Here is a 15,924-nt window from a genome sequence, read left to right as displayed (position 1 = left end):
AGGAACCCCTGGGTAGTGGGACGCAACTGGACTGGGAGCCAGGACCAGGGGGAGCAGCTGGGCTGGGAGAGGGGAGCCTGGGTAGCTGCCAGGCTGGGAGTGGGGAGCAGGGACCCAGGGGGCAGTCAGGCTTTAGCTGGAGCCCCCCCTACATCCCAGGGTCGACAGCCCGGCTTTCTTGTCAATTTCAGGATGCCAGCATGGAGCCATGAAATTGACAAGAATGACAGCTAGCAACCCATGTAAGTAACCTGCAGTGACACTGCATCGCTCTAACTATGCCAACATAAGCCCTACGCCTTTTGTGGAGATGGAGTTACATCGGCACTTACATCAGTGGGAGCAAGCCTGTAGTGTGTACACTGACATAATTAGGCTGAAGTAACCTGCCTTATGTCAACCTAAGTTTGTAGTGTAGACCAGGCCCTAGACACTAGGGACTTCACCATTATAGCCCAGAGCAAGTTATCATCAGTTCTTCTTGTTCCTTAGCCTTGTCTCATAGGAGCTCTCCTGCTTATGGATCTGCCTATACACATCCCCAGAAGCCCCAATTCCGGCACTGAACCATAACTGGAGTTTCACAGGTACAACACAGCACCATTTTAGTGGGAGAAGACCCTGATGCAGGGCCCCATCCCTAGCATAAAACACATCATTGACACATGCTTACCATTGCTAGCACACCAGCATGATATGTCAGAGACGGACAAACCACTCTCCCTGCCCTGGGCATTTAAAGTGCATGTTCTCAAAGATTCTGATATCGGTGGAGCTGAAGGACCCAGTCTTGCAGCCATGGGGCCCAGTTTTTACCTGGTTGTTCACAACCACGTGAACTGTCCCATGCGTAGTGTAGGATGGCAAGTCGCTCAAATGGAATGTCTCATACACTATACCCTGCCCGGCAAAAGCTGCATCTCCGTGCAAGAGAATGGACATCACCTGTGGGGACAAGAGGATCAAACTGAAGGCTGGTGGCTTGTTGGCTTCTTTTCAGCATTAAAGGTGCCCAGAAGTGCACACAGAGGCGGCCCAGCATTGTTGGGAAAGGAGGGGCTATTGGCTAGGATGGGGCAGCAGCTACAAGCAGGCTCTGACTGGGCATGGAAAACTGTTCTTCACCTCCCCACTGTACATACATCTCCACACCTCTCTGGTGGCAGCTCCTTTGCCTCATCCTTTCCATTGTCTGTCTGTAACCTTCATAGCAAGGAAGATCTGATGCTTTAGACCCCAGGGGACTGCACTAGGGAGTGAGGTTTCAGTTTGATGTTTCAACAAAGCTCCTCCATGTGAGGCTGGATCTGAACAGACTATGGCTAGTGTCTCTGGTGCAATGACTCAGGAAGATACTGGGTGGATTCACAGCTCTCCCCTCCTGAAATTCTAGAAGACTAGGTTAAAACTAGGGCTGTTAAGCGATTAAAAAAATTAATTGCGCTGTTAATAATAGAATACCATTTATTTAAATATTTTGGATGTTTTCTACATTTTCAAAATATATTGATTTCAAATACAACACAGAATACAAAGCGTACAGTGCTCACTTTATATTTAATTTTGATTACAAATATTTGTACTGTAAAAAACCAAAAGGAATAGTATTTTTCAATTCACCTAATACAAGTACTATAGTGCAATCTCTTTATCATGAAAGTTGAACTTACAAATGTAGAATTATGTACAAAAACCCCTGCATTCAAAAATAAAACAATGTAAAATTTTAGAGCCTGCACGTTCACTCAGTCCTACTTGATTGAGCCAATCCCCCAGACAAACAAGTTTGGTTACATTTGCAGGAGATAATGCGCCAGGTTCTTGTTTACAATGTCACCTGAAAGTGAGAACATGGCACTGTTGTAGCCAGCGCCGCAAGATATTTACGTGCCAGATGCGCTAAAGATTCATATGTCCCCTCATGCTTCAACCACCATTCCAGAGGATATGTGTCCATGCTGATGATGGGTTCTGCTCAATAACGATCCAAAGCAGTGCGGACCGATGCATATTAATTTTCATCATCTGAGTCAGATGCCACCAGCAGAAAGTTGATTTTCTTTTTTGGTGGTTTGGGTTCTGGAGTTTTTGCATCGGAGTGTTGCTCTTTTAAGTCTTCTCAAAGCATGCCCCAGACCTCGTCCCTCTCAGATTTTAGAAGGCACTTCAGATTCTTAAACCCTGGGTTGAGTGCTGTAGCTATTTTTAGAAATCTCACATTGGTACCTTCTTTGCGTTTGGCAAATCTGCTGTGAAAGTGTTCTTAAAATGAACATGTGCTGGGTCATCATCCGAGACTGCTATGACATGAAACATGACAGAATGCAGGTAAATCAGAACAGGAGACATACAATTCTCCCCCCAAGGAGTTCAGCCACAAATTTAATTAATGCACTATTTTTTTAACGAGCATCATCAGCATGGAAGCACGTCCTCTGGAATGGTGGCTGAGGAATGAAGGGGCATACGAATGTTTAGCATATCTGACATGTAAATACCTTGCAACACTGGCTACAAAAGTGCCATGCGAATGCCTGTTCTCATCTTCAGGTGACATTGTAAACAAGAAGCGGGCAGCATTATCTCCTGCAAATTTTAACCAAACTTGTTTGTCTGAGCGAGTGGACTGGTAGGCTCTTAAGTTTTACATTGTTTTGTTTTTGAATGCAGTTATTTTTTGGTACATAATTCTACATTTGTAAGTTCAACTTTCATGATAAAGAGATTGCACTACAGTACTTGTATTAGGTGAATTGAAAAATATTATTTCTTTTGTTTTTTACAGTACAAATATTTGTAATCAAAAATAAATATAAAGTGAACACTGTATACTTTGTATTCTGTGTTGTAATTGAAATCAATATATTTGAAAACATAGAAAACATCCAAAAATATTTAATAAATTTCAATTGGTATTCTATTGTTTAACAGTGCGATTAATTGTAATTAATTTTTAATCGTGATTTTTTTGAGTTAATTGCGTGAGTTAACTGCAATTAATTTACAGCCCTAGTTAAAACGTGATTCTTGGAATTAAAGGCAATCAGTGGATTATGCCAATTAACTTATCTACTGAGTGTTACACTGGAACCAATCCCAGTGGTGGATGAAGTTTAGTGAGCACCAACCAGTGCCCATCTCACTTCTCCAGCTTTTGGAAAAAGGGAATATCCTAAATGAAAATTAGTGGCTGCTTTTGATTTTACTGATAACAGACTTTCCTCCCAAGTGTGGGCTGAAAAAATTCATGCGCATAGAGAAAGGATGTGCATTTCACAAGCCACTTCAAACGTTAGTGAGGACACTTCAGGTGCAGCAATTAAAATGGGAATTCCACCAGTATCTGTGTGAGGCTTCTGCCTAATCACACTAGACGTGGAGTGCTGTCTACAGATGTTGCCGTACCAGAGGACAGTGTTTGTCTTGGTATATTCTCCGTCCTCCCACAAAGGACCAGGGTTATTTTTGATCTCGTTGGAGCTACCCGTATACCTCTCCCACGGTATTGGATACGTTTGTTATAAGCCAGACACTGAAGCTGCTTACAACAGCCCATTTTTTGTGGCTTGTTCTTTCATATTAGGGTACATGTTGAAGGTGTCCTCTCTCTCTCAAGGAATGGATCCTCTGGTCCCCACTACCTATTCCAAGCCAACGACATATCTCAGGATCACAGTGATCCTTGATTTACATTCAGTTCCTTCAGTTTGGTCAGATTTATCTGGGGAGGGAGAGTTTGTTTATAGTAGTTTTCTATAAGAGAAAGTGACTCCCTGCTGCACAACATGCCTCTAGACATTCGACTCCTGGCTATGCTGAAGTCAGTGGCAAAACTCCCACCACCAATGGAGCCAGGACTTGACCCATATACAGTCTCACACCTGGTTACTTGTCGCAGCGATCTCCTACTGCAAGAGGGACCTCCCTCCCCGTCCCCTGATGCCTTAGTCCGCATCATTGCGGCCTGACTCTCACATTACTCCCTCTTGAGGTTTCTTAATGTTATTTCTTTGTTGGTGGGGTTTGCAGTTCCAGGGTGGGTCTGGGTGTTAACCACTCTTTCAGAATGGATCTAACCCCGATCTCACTGACGACACTCATTGGTCCATTAGCTGGGGCTTTCCATTACCCCACTTTACAATACGCCTTAAGACATTGTCCAGACCCTAAAAGAGTGTCCCTATACAAGGGCATCTGAACTAAATGAGGCACTTGATCAAATTCACCGAAACAAACAGATTCTCCATCCTCTTCCTCCACTACTTTTTTTAAAAGAAAAGGAGTACTTGTGGCACCTTAGAGACTAACAAAATTTATTTATTTGTTAGTCTCTAAGGTGCCACAAGTACTCCTTTTCTTTTTGCGAATACAGACTAACATGGCTGCTACTCTGAAACCTGTACATTTTGTTAGTAGACCAAAGTGAAGAAGAGTCTGCGATGATTCCACATAAGCCCCATCTCTTATTACTCATGGGCCAGTCACTCACCTGGTATCTTTTTACAAGGGAACCCGGCTGGTAAATTGCCAGGATCATTCTATTTTTCTTTTTGAGGATCCGCACCACAGATATTTTTCTCCAACCATTTCTGCTGTTCTGTTTCTCTCCAGTCTCTGCTGTTCTCAGTGACTTCCAGAGTAACTGCCAGTGGTTCTCAGTCTGAGTGAATCCCCTTTGCATCACCTAGACATGGCCATGCCTAGATCTGCAATCCACCACCACAGCCACCAAATACTGGCTTATCCCTTTCCAGCAAGTTATACAAAGCTTAATTGCGGCATGCTCTCAGCCTTCTGCCATCTCAACAACGTCAATACCCCTCCCATTCCCAGCCCCGGCCCCTTCGAGAATACCACCCCGGCCTCCAGCTGCTGCGGAGGAGCAGCACAGCACGAGGACCAAGCTGATTTTTTTTTTTTAAGTGGCCACCGATTTGGGGTGCCTTGGTTCTCAGATGCCCCAGTTGCAATACCCTGAGCCCCATTTTCAGAGGTGCTGAACACCCACCCCTTCCCCTGACTTGAACTGGAGATTCGTGCGTTCACTGTTTCTAACAATCTGGCTTCCCACTCCAAGCCACCCAAATCAGAGAGGACATTTTGGCTGAGCCGCTACTTCCGCTGCTCGCTATGGCTTGGTTAAGTTGGAGCAGGACAGAAGCAGCACGGTTCTGACTGTTGATGGAGGAATAAAACAGGAGAGGGTGCTTTACATGGGACCAGAACTCTTCCTGTGGCAGACAGCATTCCAGATCTCTGGGGAAATTTAGACTGACAAACAAACCACATGGATTTCCTTGGCTAATCTGGCTCCCTCATGGAGCAGTTTGCCTCCCTTCAGTCAGCTATAAGCCAAGTCTGAATAAACTTATAACAGACACTGGATCAGAGGTATTTGGTGCCCTTTACCTTCTTTCCTTTAGTGTCCCCACAATAAAACTGCTCTGCCTTCGTCTTGCCCATAACCACTGGATCTGCAGCCTCCAAGTGAGATGGGTTTGCCACCAAGGAGAGGGTGATGTTCCTCTCAGTGACACGGTTAATCCTCCGGTGGTACATTCCCAAGTGGTACTTCACGTCTCCCGAGCCCTGGAGAGAAAGAGCAGGGCCAAGAGAGGAGTGTGGGCAGCAGAGCTTGGGGAGATTGAGAGCAGGAGATGAGATGAGAGCAGGAGTCCCTGATGCCTCCTGTCATTCACAGGCTCACAGCATGGGTACGCGGCATCTGCTAGTGCTGCCTGGAGTATATAAGGGCCGTGAATTTGGAGCTCTTCAGCTAGAGCTGCAATTACCAGAAACATGGAGCCCACAGAGCATGTGCATTTGCTGATATCAGAGAGTAACAGCAGCACAGAGATGCCCCAAATATTGGCCACAAAGGTGAAAATCATTTATATTGTTTAAGAACCCAATCCTGCTCCCATTGAAGCCAAGGCAGGGCTCTTGTTTGGGTTCCTAAGTACTACTAGCTTTAAGCATCCAAGTTCAACAACATGGGTCCTGGTTACCAGCTGTATTCTGTGCACCTCCGATAAGCATCTGACCTCATTTATACCCTAGAGATGGGAGAAAAGCCAGGAGGTAGAAGCACTGAGCAAAGGAAAGGAGGCAAGGACTGGTTGGGAGGCAGGTGCATGGGTCTGGAGAGGGCAAGGGAGGTGGATGGGGCAGGGGAGAGGAGAGAAGAGAAGGAAGCAGGGTCTGGAAGAGGGAGATCAGGAAGAAGTGGGAATAAAGTTGGCGATTGGTCCTGCTTTGAGCAGGGGGTTGGACTAGATGACCTCCTGAGGTCCCTTCCAACCCTGGTATTCTATGAAACTCACTAGGTGGGAGAAATATTGGGACAGGTGAAGTAAAATTGTGTAAGTGTAAGAAGGGGCACAAATATACACAAGCTTCCCCTTCCCCCCAAAAAGACAGTTACCTTTCCGTAACTGGTGTTCTTCGAGATGTGTTGCTCATGTCCATTCCACAATAGGTGTGTGTGCTTGCCATGTGCACTGGTGCCGGAAGTTTTTCCATTAGCAGTACCCGTAAGGGACCGTCCCTCGCGAGCGTGGCACCGCCATGGTGCAGTATAAGGGGCTCTGCGTGCTCCCCCCACCCTCAGTTCCTTCTTGCCAGACAACTCTGACAGAGGGGAAGGAGGGCGGGATGTGGAATGGACATGAGCAACACATCTCGAAGAACAACAGTTACAGAAAGGTAACTGTCTTTTCTTCGAGTGATTGCTCATGTGCATTCCACAATAGGCGATTCCAAGCTATATCTGTTGGAGGTGGGTAGCAGTTCACAGACACTCGGGACGAAGCACTGCCCTGCCGAACCCGGTGTCCTCTCTGGTTTGGGAGATGATTGCATAATGCGAGGTGAAATTGTGAACCAATGATCATGTGGCCGTCCTACAGATGTCCTGAATAGGGTCGTGGGCCAGTAAGGCAGCCAACGAGGCTTACGCCCTAGTCGAGTGTGCCCTCACAATCGGTGGCGGGGGAACTCCCGCCAGGTCGTAACAAGTACAGATACACGAGCTGCCGAATGGAGATCGGCTGGCCTCTTGTGTGTTCGGCTGAGGCAATGAACTGTTGTGAGCACTTCCTGAACGGTTTCGTACATGCCAGATAAAAGGCCAGAGCCTGTCCCACATCCAGCATGTGGAGGCAGCACCCCTCGCTGGACACATGGGGTTTGGGACAGAGCACCGGCAGGAAAATGTCTTGGCCCATATGGTAGGCAGAGACCACCTTAGGGAGGAATGAAGGATGTGGTCGGAGCTGGACCTTATCCTTATGGAACACCGTGTATGGGGGTTCGGAGGTTAGTGCCCGGAGCTCCAAGACCCTCCCAGTGGACCTGATCGCCACCAGGAAGGCTACCTTCCAAGAGAGGTGTAACCAGGAGCATGTAGCTAGCAGTTCAAATGGAGGTCCAGTAAACCTGGCCAGCACCAAGTTCGGGTCCCACTGCGGGACTGAGGGCCTAACATACGGGAAGAGGTGATCCAAACCCTTAAGGCAGGGGTGGCCAACCTGAGCCTGAGAAGGAACCAGAATTTACCAATGTATGTTGCCGAAGAGCCACAGTAAAATGTCAGCAGCCCCCCCCATCAGCTCCCCCTCCTTCCCGCACCTCCTGATCAGCTGTTTCGTGGCGTGCAGGAGGCTCCAGGAGGGAGGGGGGAGGAGCGAGGGCATGGCAGGCTCAAGGGAGGGCGCGGGAAGCGGTGGAGTGGGGGTAGAGCACATTGGGAAGTTGGTGCCTGTAGCTCCAGCCCCAGAGTCGGTGCCTATGCAAGAAGCCGCATATCAACTTCTGAAGAGCCGCATGTGGCTCTGGAGCCACAGGTTGGCCATCCCTGCCTTAAGGAATTGGCCAGTAATGGCATGAGAGAATATCGTGTGACCCTGTACTGGCGGGTGGAAGGCCGATATGGCCGCCAAGTGCACCTTGAAGGACAAGAGCGCTAGGCCCAGGGCTCTAAGATGAAGGAGGTAGTCTGGTATAAGCTGGATCGGAGCAGCCACAGGCGATAAGCCCCGATCAGCAGCCCACCGGGAAACCATTTTGCCAGGTAGGCCTGACGAATGGAGGGCCACCTGCTCTCCTGGAGGATGCACTGAACCCCTTCTGAGCAAGTCCTCTCCTCCCTGCCTAACCACTGAGCAGCCATGCCGTGAGGTGCAGTGCTGCTAGGTTGGGGTGGAGGCGACGACCTTGGTCCTGGAAGAGCAGGTCCCAGGAGAGCAGGTGGCAACGGCTACGGCAGGGCGACTGCCAGGTTTGTGAGAGTCCTGTACCAATGTTGCCTGTGCCATGCCGGGGTGAACAGGAGGACCTGGGCCCTGTCTGTTTTTATCTTTTCCAAGACCTTGCCGATCACTGGAAACGGGGGAAAGGCATAGAACAGCTGGCCTGACTAGGACAGAAGGAAGGTGTCGGAGATTGCGCCCATGACCAACCCTCCCCTGGAGCAGAAGTGGAGACACTGGTGGTTCTGCCAGGTTGCGAACAGGTCCACTTGGGGAGTGCCCCATGTTTGGAAAATCCTGTGCACCATCTCTGGGTGCAGTGATCATTTGTGCAGAGAGAAGTCCCGGCTCAGCCGATCCGCCTGAGAGTTTCGGATGCCCGGTAAGTGGTGGGCTTCCAGGTAAATATCGTGGGCTCTGCAGAAGTCCCACAGCCTGAGGGCTTCCTGGCAGAGGGCTGAGGAATGGGCCCCGCCTTGCCTGCTGATGTAGAACATCGAGGCTGTGTTGTCCATGAGAACCCTGACCACTCTGCCCTCCAGGTGCGAGCGGAAGGCCACACACGTCGGACGGACTGCCCTGAGTTCTTTGACATTTATGTGCAGGGCAAGGTCCTGTGTGGAACACTGATCTTGGGTCTAGAGGTTTCCCACATGGGCGCCCCACCCCAGGTCCGACGCATCGGACACTAATTCCACAGTCGGGAATCAGCCCCTGAACGGGACCTCTTGGAGCATGTTCCCCGGGGAAGACCACCAGCCTAGGGAGGCTATCACCGGTTTGGGCACAGTGAGGACTTTGTCCATCCTGTCTCTGGACTGGGAGAATACCGAGGCCAACTAGAGCTGGAGGGGCCGCATCCTGAGTCTGGCGTGATGAACCACATACATACACACCGACATATGACCCAGGAGTTGGAGGCATGCTCTGGCTGTCATCACGGGGAACCTTGTGATTGCACTGATGAGCTCCCTTAGGGTTTCAAATCTGTCTGGTGGGAGGGAGGCTCTGGCTGACATTGCGTCCAGAATTGCCCCAATGAACTCTATGCACTGCACTGGAACCAATGTGTCCATTGGTGTCGTTTGGTGTCCATTGGTGTCGTTTACCAACAGCCCCAGTGTGGTGCATGTGGACAGGAGGAGTGCTACGTGATCCTGTACCTGTGACCTGGAGCTGCCCCGACCAGTCAGTCGTCGAGGTAAGGGAAGATCTGGACACCCCGACGTCTGAGGTAGGCCACTACCACAGACATACACTTTGTGAAGACCCTGATCCGATAGGCCAAACGGGAGGACAGTGAACTGATAGTGTTCCTGCCCAACTGGGAAGCGGAGGAAATACCTGTGTCCCTCGAATATATGAATGTGGAAGTATGCGTCCTGTAGATTGAGGGCAGTGATGATGGAGGCCAGAGACACCATCTGAAACTTGAGCTTTACCATGTACTAGTTCAGGCCTCACAGGTTCAGGATGGGCCCGAGGCCCCCTTTGGCCTTCAGGATAAGGAAATAACAGGAGTAAAACCCCTTGCGTCTGAACTCCGCTGGCACCACCTCCACCGCTCCTAAGCCAAGGAGCCGCCTCACCTCCTGCTCAAGTAGACTCTTGTGAGAGAGGTCCCTGAAGAGGGATGGGGAGGGAAGGTGGGTGGGGTAGAAAAACTGGAGGGTATAGCCCCGGGACACAGTGTTGAGGACCCATCGGTCTGAAGTCAGCTGCGACCACTCTGAGGAGAAAAAGCACACAACTGGTTGGAGAAGGGAAGTTTTATTCCGGGTGGTATGAACTGGTAACTCGCCCCCGGGCATCCTGTCAAAACTGGCGCCTCCTCACCTGTTTGCCCTTAGAGGGCCCAGGCCGGGATTGCCTTTATGGGTGCTCTTTATAGTCCCTTGATTTTTTATAAGGGGGCTCATATCTGGAGTGGGTGGCCTGACTGGGAGCCTGCTTCGGTTTGAACTTGGTCCTGGCCGGGGCTGGGACATAGAGGCTGAGGGTCTTTAATGTTGTTCGGGAGTCCTTCAGACCGTGTAACTTCAAGTCTGTTTGTTCCGCAAACAGGGCCTTGCCATCGAATGGAAGGTCCTGTAAGGAGTTCTGTGCCTCGCTGGACAACCCAGACAGCAGGAGCCACGATGCTCTCCTCATGGAAACTGCGGCGGCCATAGACCATACAGCCATATCTGCGGCGTCCGAGGCTGCCTGAAGGACTGCCCTGGAGGCAGCCGTGCCCTCCTGGACCAGGGCCTTGAACTCCTTACCACGCTCCTGGAGGGAGTCCGCAAATTTGGGCATAAAACCCCACAAATTGAAATCGTATCTACCCAGCAGGGCTTGGTGGTCCGCCACCCTCAGTTGGAAGCTCGAGGACGAATAAACCTTTCTACCGAATAGATCTAGTTTCCTTGAGTCCTTATTTTTAGGAGTAGTAGCAGGTTGACCTTGCTGCTCCCTATGGTTGACTGACTCAAGTTGGGGGCAGGTGGGTGTATAGGTATTCATGCCACTTGGCGGGCACAAAATACTTTTGTTTTGCCCTCTTAGAGATGGGGGGCAAGGAAGCCGGGGTTTGCCACAAGGCGTTCAAGATCTTTGCCACCCCTTCATGAAGTGGGAGAGCCACCCTGGCCGGAGCCGAAGCCAAGAGGATGTTGAACAGGGAGTCCGAGAGGTTCCTCCACCTCCTCGGTTTGTAGGCTGAGGCTTGATGCCACCCTTTTCAACATCTCTTGGTGGGCTTGTGTGTCCTCCTGCGGGATGGGAGCAGGAGGGGCTGTGATCACCTCATCTGGAGGAGGAGGAGGAGGAGGATGTGGATGCTGTACTCTATGTCCCCACCGGTACCGCAGGTCCCACCACTTGGTCCCCTTCTGAGTGCAGGACCGAGAATGAACAACTGGGAGAGGGAGGACGACGGTCTTTCCAAGGCTCCGGCCACCAAGCGAGCCACCACTGGGGGCTGCATTGGGGCCCACGGGGCCCACTGGTATCATGGTGCCAGCCAGGGAGCCCGGTGCCACTGCACCTGCTGTGGCACCAGTGAAACAGACTGTCCAGCCTGACTAGTCGACTGACGACTCTGAAGGGAGGCCGGGCTGGCATACGATCGACCACTATCCTGGGACTGGGATGAGTGGCGGCGTCGGGAGTGGTGCCAAACGCGAGGCAGTGATGCTGGCGTGGAGAAGCGGGAGTACCATCTGTAGCAGCTGCTCCGTGAACAGCTCTGATGGGCGGATCTGCAACGGCAGGGTGCAGGCGATTGACCCCGGGGGCTGCGGGAGCAGTGCCGCGGCAGGGACCTCGAGCGAGATGAAGAGCGGGAACAGCATTGACATCTGTATCGCGAGGGGCTATGGTACCTTCTCGGAGGTAACGACCTCTGGTGCCATCTGTCCCAGTCTTGGTAGAGTACGCTCTCTTCGTGAAGTCTACGTTCCCCCTCAAGGTGGAGTGGTGCCTGGAACCCCTGCCAGTTGGTACCCAGCCAGACAACCTGGTGGAGGTTGACTGGGATCAGCGCAGACTGCGCACAGAACAATCACTGAGTGGGGAATGGAGTCGGGAACCTTCCCTCGACCGTGAGCGGTACTGTCCAGGCGGTGACTGCGGGGGTCCGAGCGGTGGCTTGCCTCTGGACTGGGGAGCCGACGACAGCGGTGCTACTGGTACCGGTAGAGACATAACGTCTCGAGCCGCCTGCAGGTCCTCCGGCATGGAGGGCACCTGAACGTGGCCACTGGCGTCCGGGGAAGTCGTCTTGGAGCGGGCTGGGCTACTCCGCTCAACTTGAGTCGGAGGCCGCAAGGCCGGTGGGGACTGAGAGCTGCCCAATGCGGGTCTAGTCTCTCCCCCAGTCCTGCTCCAGTGCCTTGGCAGATAAAACCTCTTCTTCGCCTTTTTAGAGTGTCCCATGGACAGAGAGCGGTGCCGACTGGTGGAGGGCACCGTTGGGTTGCCATGCACCGATGCCGCGGTGCTCAGTGCTGACTCGGAGCAGTGCAGTGGTGTCGGGGTCAGGGCAGACTCCATCAAAATGGTTTGGAGCCAAATGTCCTGCGCCTTCTTGGTCTGAGGTTTGAAAGATCTGCAAATCTTGCTGCGGATGGGTTTCCCCCAGACTGTAAATAGTCCGCGTGTGGATCACTCATGGGCATAGGCCGTTTGCAAGTGTCACACGACTTAAAGCCCGGGGCATGGGGCATGCCCCGACCCAGGAGCACTTAACGAATTCTAACTAAAGCTACTTTTTGTTTTTGTTTTTAAACTACAGGCACTACTAACTATGAACTAACAGAGTCCAAGAGGGAAAGCTACAGCAGAGCTGAAGCAGAGCAGTTCTGAAGCACCTAAACTGGCAGCAAGAAGAAACTGATGGTGGGGGAGTGCGCAGCGCCCCTTATACTGCGCCATGGTGGCACCACGCCAGGAGTCGCTAGGGGCACTCCCCTACGGGTACTGCTAAGGGAAAATCTTCCAGCATTGGTGCATGTGTCGAGCACACACAACTATTGTGGAATGCACATCGGCAATCACTTGAAGAACAAGGAATTATTATAGCTGCTAGTGGCATGGCATGTGGCCAAAAATCAGAACATGCTATAGAGGGGAAGTGCTCCATAAGATGATCTCTCTACCAACATGTGGGCCACACTATGGAACAAAGGGGGAAGCCTGACCTAGAAGCTCATGATAGGATAGGGACAGATCAGCCCATATTATGTCAAGGAACAGTCACGTCTCTCTAATCCGCTAGCATATCTGACAGCAAGGTAGAGGCTACAGGAAAACCAAGATTCATAACTTGCTGGACTCTCAAGACTATTTTGAAGAGGCTACCAAGTCTCACAAGAAGCTATTAAGGTAGACAGAACAGTCATTGGGTAAAGTACTATCTTGGCTTGGAAACTGGATCAACTGAGACAACACATTTAAAACAACATCTACCCTGCAGAATTCACTGCCACAAGGTATTGAGGCCACAAACTGAGCAGGACCAATAAATAACTAGTTATCCGTCTGGATAATGAGAACACCCAGCGATAATTCACAGGATAAGAAAAACAGAAGGGTTATGAACCTTCCTGGTTCAGGGCAAGCCAATCACTAACTGATGAGGGTCAGGAACAGGCAGAGGTTTCCCACATGGACAGGTTATTCCAGAATTGCCCACTAAGGGGATTCTTGCACCTCCCTCTGATACAGCTGGTGCTGGCCACTGTCAGAGATGGGATACCAGGCTAGATGGGACCCTCGGGGACAGGGATTGCCAAGTGTAGTCTGCTGTCTGGAGAAAGAGTCCTGCTGCATATTGTACCTATACTCTCACGTGGCTGCTTGCTTAGACTCTACTCAAACCTCACTCACCTCATCAGCAGCCTCCAGCTTGGAATCAAACTGACAGAAGATCTGCTCCAACTCCTTCCTGATCACGTTGGCGAGAACATTCAGACGCCCTCTGTGAAATGAATGCCACAGTCAGCTACAGGTGGACAGCTCACCTTGCACTCTATGCTGCCTGTCTGGAGAGAGTGCTTCTCACCCCATGCTTCAAGCCAAGGCAAAGGACCCATTCCTCTTCCTATGTTACACCAAGAACAAGCAGTTTTACTCTTCCCCATGCCCTGCCAAACTGTTACAGTCTGTAGCAAGAGTACCCTGCGCTCCTTCTGAAGAGGAAAGCAAGGTGGGTCACCTGGCAGCACCCTGTCCCATGAGGGGTTCTTTTCACAATACTGTGATTTACTCATGCTGGACTCAGGAAGAAACAGCCACATGAGATTCCCCTATGCTGGCAGCCACCTCAGGAAGACTGTTCTTTACACTTCCCAATTAATTTGGATCCAGACACCAGTTAAATCCGTGTTGCAAGGCCAGACCTTCTTAAAACGCAGGTCCAAATTGCCTAGTATTGTGCACCTGTGCAATGGGGCCTCAATATCCACAGGGAATCCCAGTCTCCTCTGCAGGAGATACAACACATATCCTAGATTAAGGGCTCACTGGGGAAGCTATTATTCTGCAGATCCCCGCATGCAGTTATGCAGATAATAAACAAGGGCTTGCTGGGCATTTTGTTTAGAAAGGCACAGGGTGTTCCCTGTAAATTAAGATACATTTCCTGCAGCCTTGTATAATGGGTGATGCTAGCTATGAATGGGTGATGCTAATGCCCAAGATGCATTTGAATCTCAGTTTGTTTATATCATTTTCAATCAAATTAAACTTAATAATCTTTGGAAAAACAGTCAGCTTATGCCAGGAGCAAGAGTTCTAGGGGAAGCCAGCTTCCCTTTACACCTCAGCCCCGCTAACTGCCACCCGCCCACATCTTTCTGACCTGCCAGCTGCCCCTGCCGCCAAAATATGGGGTGGGGAGATAAGGATCCTGTTACCTGTGTGGCATCCCCATGATAACATAATCCACTCCATTCTCACTTGACTTGTCAATGATCGTCTTTAAGGCTGGGATAAGCACCTCGCAACCTTCCAAGCCAAAACGCTTCTCCGAAGACCATTTCCGATGGAGGAACTCCTCAAACCTGAAAGGCAGAGTCAGACAGAAGTCAACGGTCAGGCTACAGCCTATTGCATGGGCCAGAGAACCCACAGGGACATTAGTGGGGGAGTCACAGATGAATGATATAGACTGACAGGTTTCATAGAATCATAGAATATCAGGGTTGGAAGGGACCCCAGAAGGTCATCTAGTCCAACCCCCTGCTCGAAGCAGGACCAATTCCCAGTTAAATCATCCCAGCCAGGGCTTTGTCAAGCCTGACCTTAAAAACCTCTAAGGAAGGAGATTCTACCACCTCCCTAGGTAACGCATTCCAGTGTTTCACCACCCTCTTAGTGAAAAAGTTTTTCCTAATATCCAATCTAAACCTCCCCCATTGCAACTTGAGACCATTACTCCTCGTTCTGTCATCTGCTACCATTGAGAACAGTCTAGAGCCATCCTCTTTGGAACCCCCTTTCAGGTAGTTGAAAGCAGCTATCAAATCCCCCCTCATTCTTCTCTTCTGCAGACTAAACAATCCCAGCTCCCTCAGCCTCTCCTCATAAGTCATGTGCTCTAGACCCCTAATCATTTTTGTTGCCCTTCGCTGGACTCTCTCCAATTTATCCACATCCTTCTTGTAGTGTGGGGCCCAAAACTGGACACAGTACTCCAGATGAGGTCTCACCAGTGTCGAATAGAGGGGAACGATCACGTCCCTCGATCTGCTCGCTATGCCCCTACTTATACATCCCAAAATGCCATTGGCCTTCTTGGCAACAAGGGCACACTGTTGACTCATATCCAGCTTCTCGTCCACTGTCACCCCTAGGTCCTTTTCCGCAGAACTGCTGCCTAGCCATTCGGTCCCTAGTCTGTAGCGGTGCATTGGATTCTTCCATCCTAAGTGCAGGACCCTGCACTTATCCTTATTGAACCTCATCAGATTTCTTTTGGCCCAATCCTCCAATTTGTCTAGGTCCTTCTGTATCCTATCCCTCCCCTCCAGCGTATCTACCACTCCTCCCAGTTTAGTATCATCTGCAAATTTGCTGAGAGTGCAATCCACACCATCCTCCAGATCATTTATGAAGATATTGAACAAAACCGGCCCCAGGACCGACCCCTGGGGCACTCCACTTGACACCGACTGCCAACTAGACATGGAGC

The 15,924-nt window shown here is 50.4% G+C and overlaps 1 protein-coding gene across 4 annotated transcripts in view; it reads right to left on the bottom strand.

Moving 5' to 3' along the window:
• OGDH (oxoglutarate dehydrogenase) overlaps positions 1 to 15,924 on the bottom strand; it is a 129,186-nt gene that overhangs the window by 28,380 nt on the left and 84,882 nt on the right. For all 4 annotated transcript variants that reach the window (XM_074940205.1, XM_074940207.1, XM_074940203.1 and 1 more), the window contains 4 exons: positions 14,648 to 14,794; positions 13,620 to 13,710; positions 5,410 to 5,589; positions 817 to 945 (listed from right to left, as the gene is read on the bottom strand). In XM_074940205.1, the coding sequence (XP_074796306.1) occupies positions 817 to 945; positions 5,410 to 5,589; positions 13,620 to 13,710; positions 14,648 to 14,794 (547 nt within the window). The remainder of the gene's footprint in view (positions 1 to 816; positions 946 to 5,409; positions 5,590 to 13,619; positions 13,711 to 14,647; positions 14,795 to 15,924) is intronic.

This window comes from Natator depressus, chromosome 26 (assembly GCF_965152275.1).
Source record: "Natator depressus isolate rNatDep1 chromosome 26, rNatDep2.hap1, whole genome shotgun sequence".
NCBI lineage: Eukaryota > Metazoa > Chordata > Testudines > Cheloniidae > Natator > Natator depressus.
Note: the sequence above shows the minus strand (reverse complement) of the source record. Positions and strands in the feature narration are given on the sequence as shown.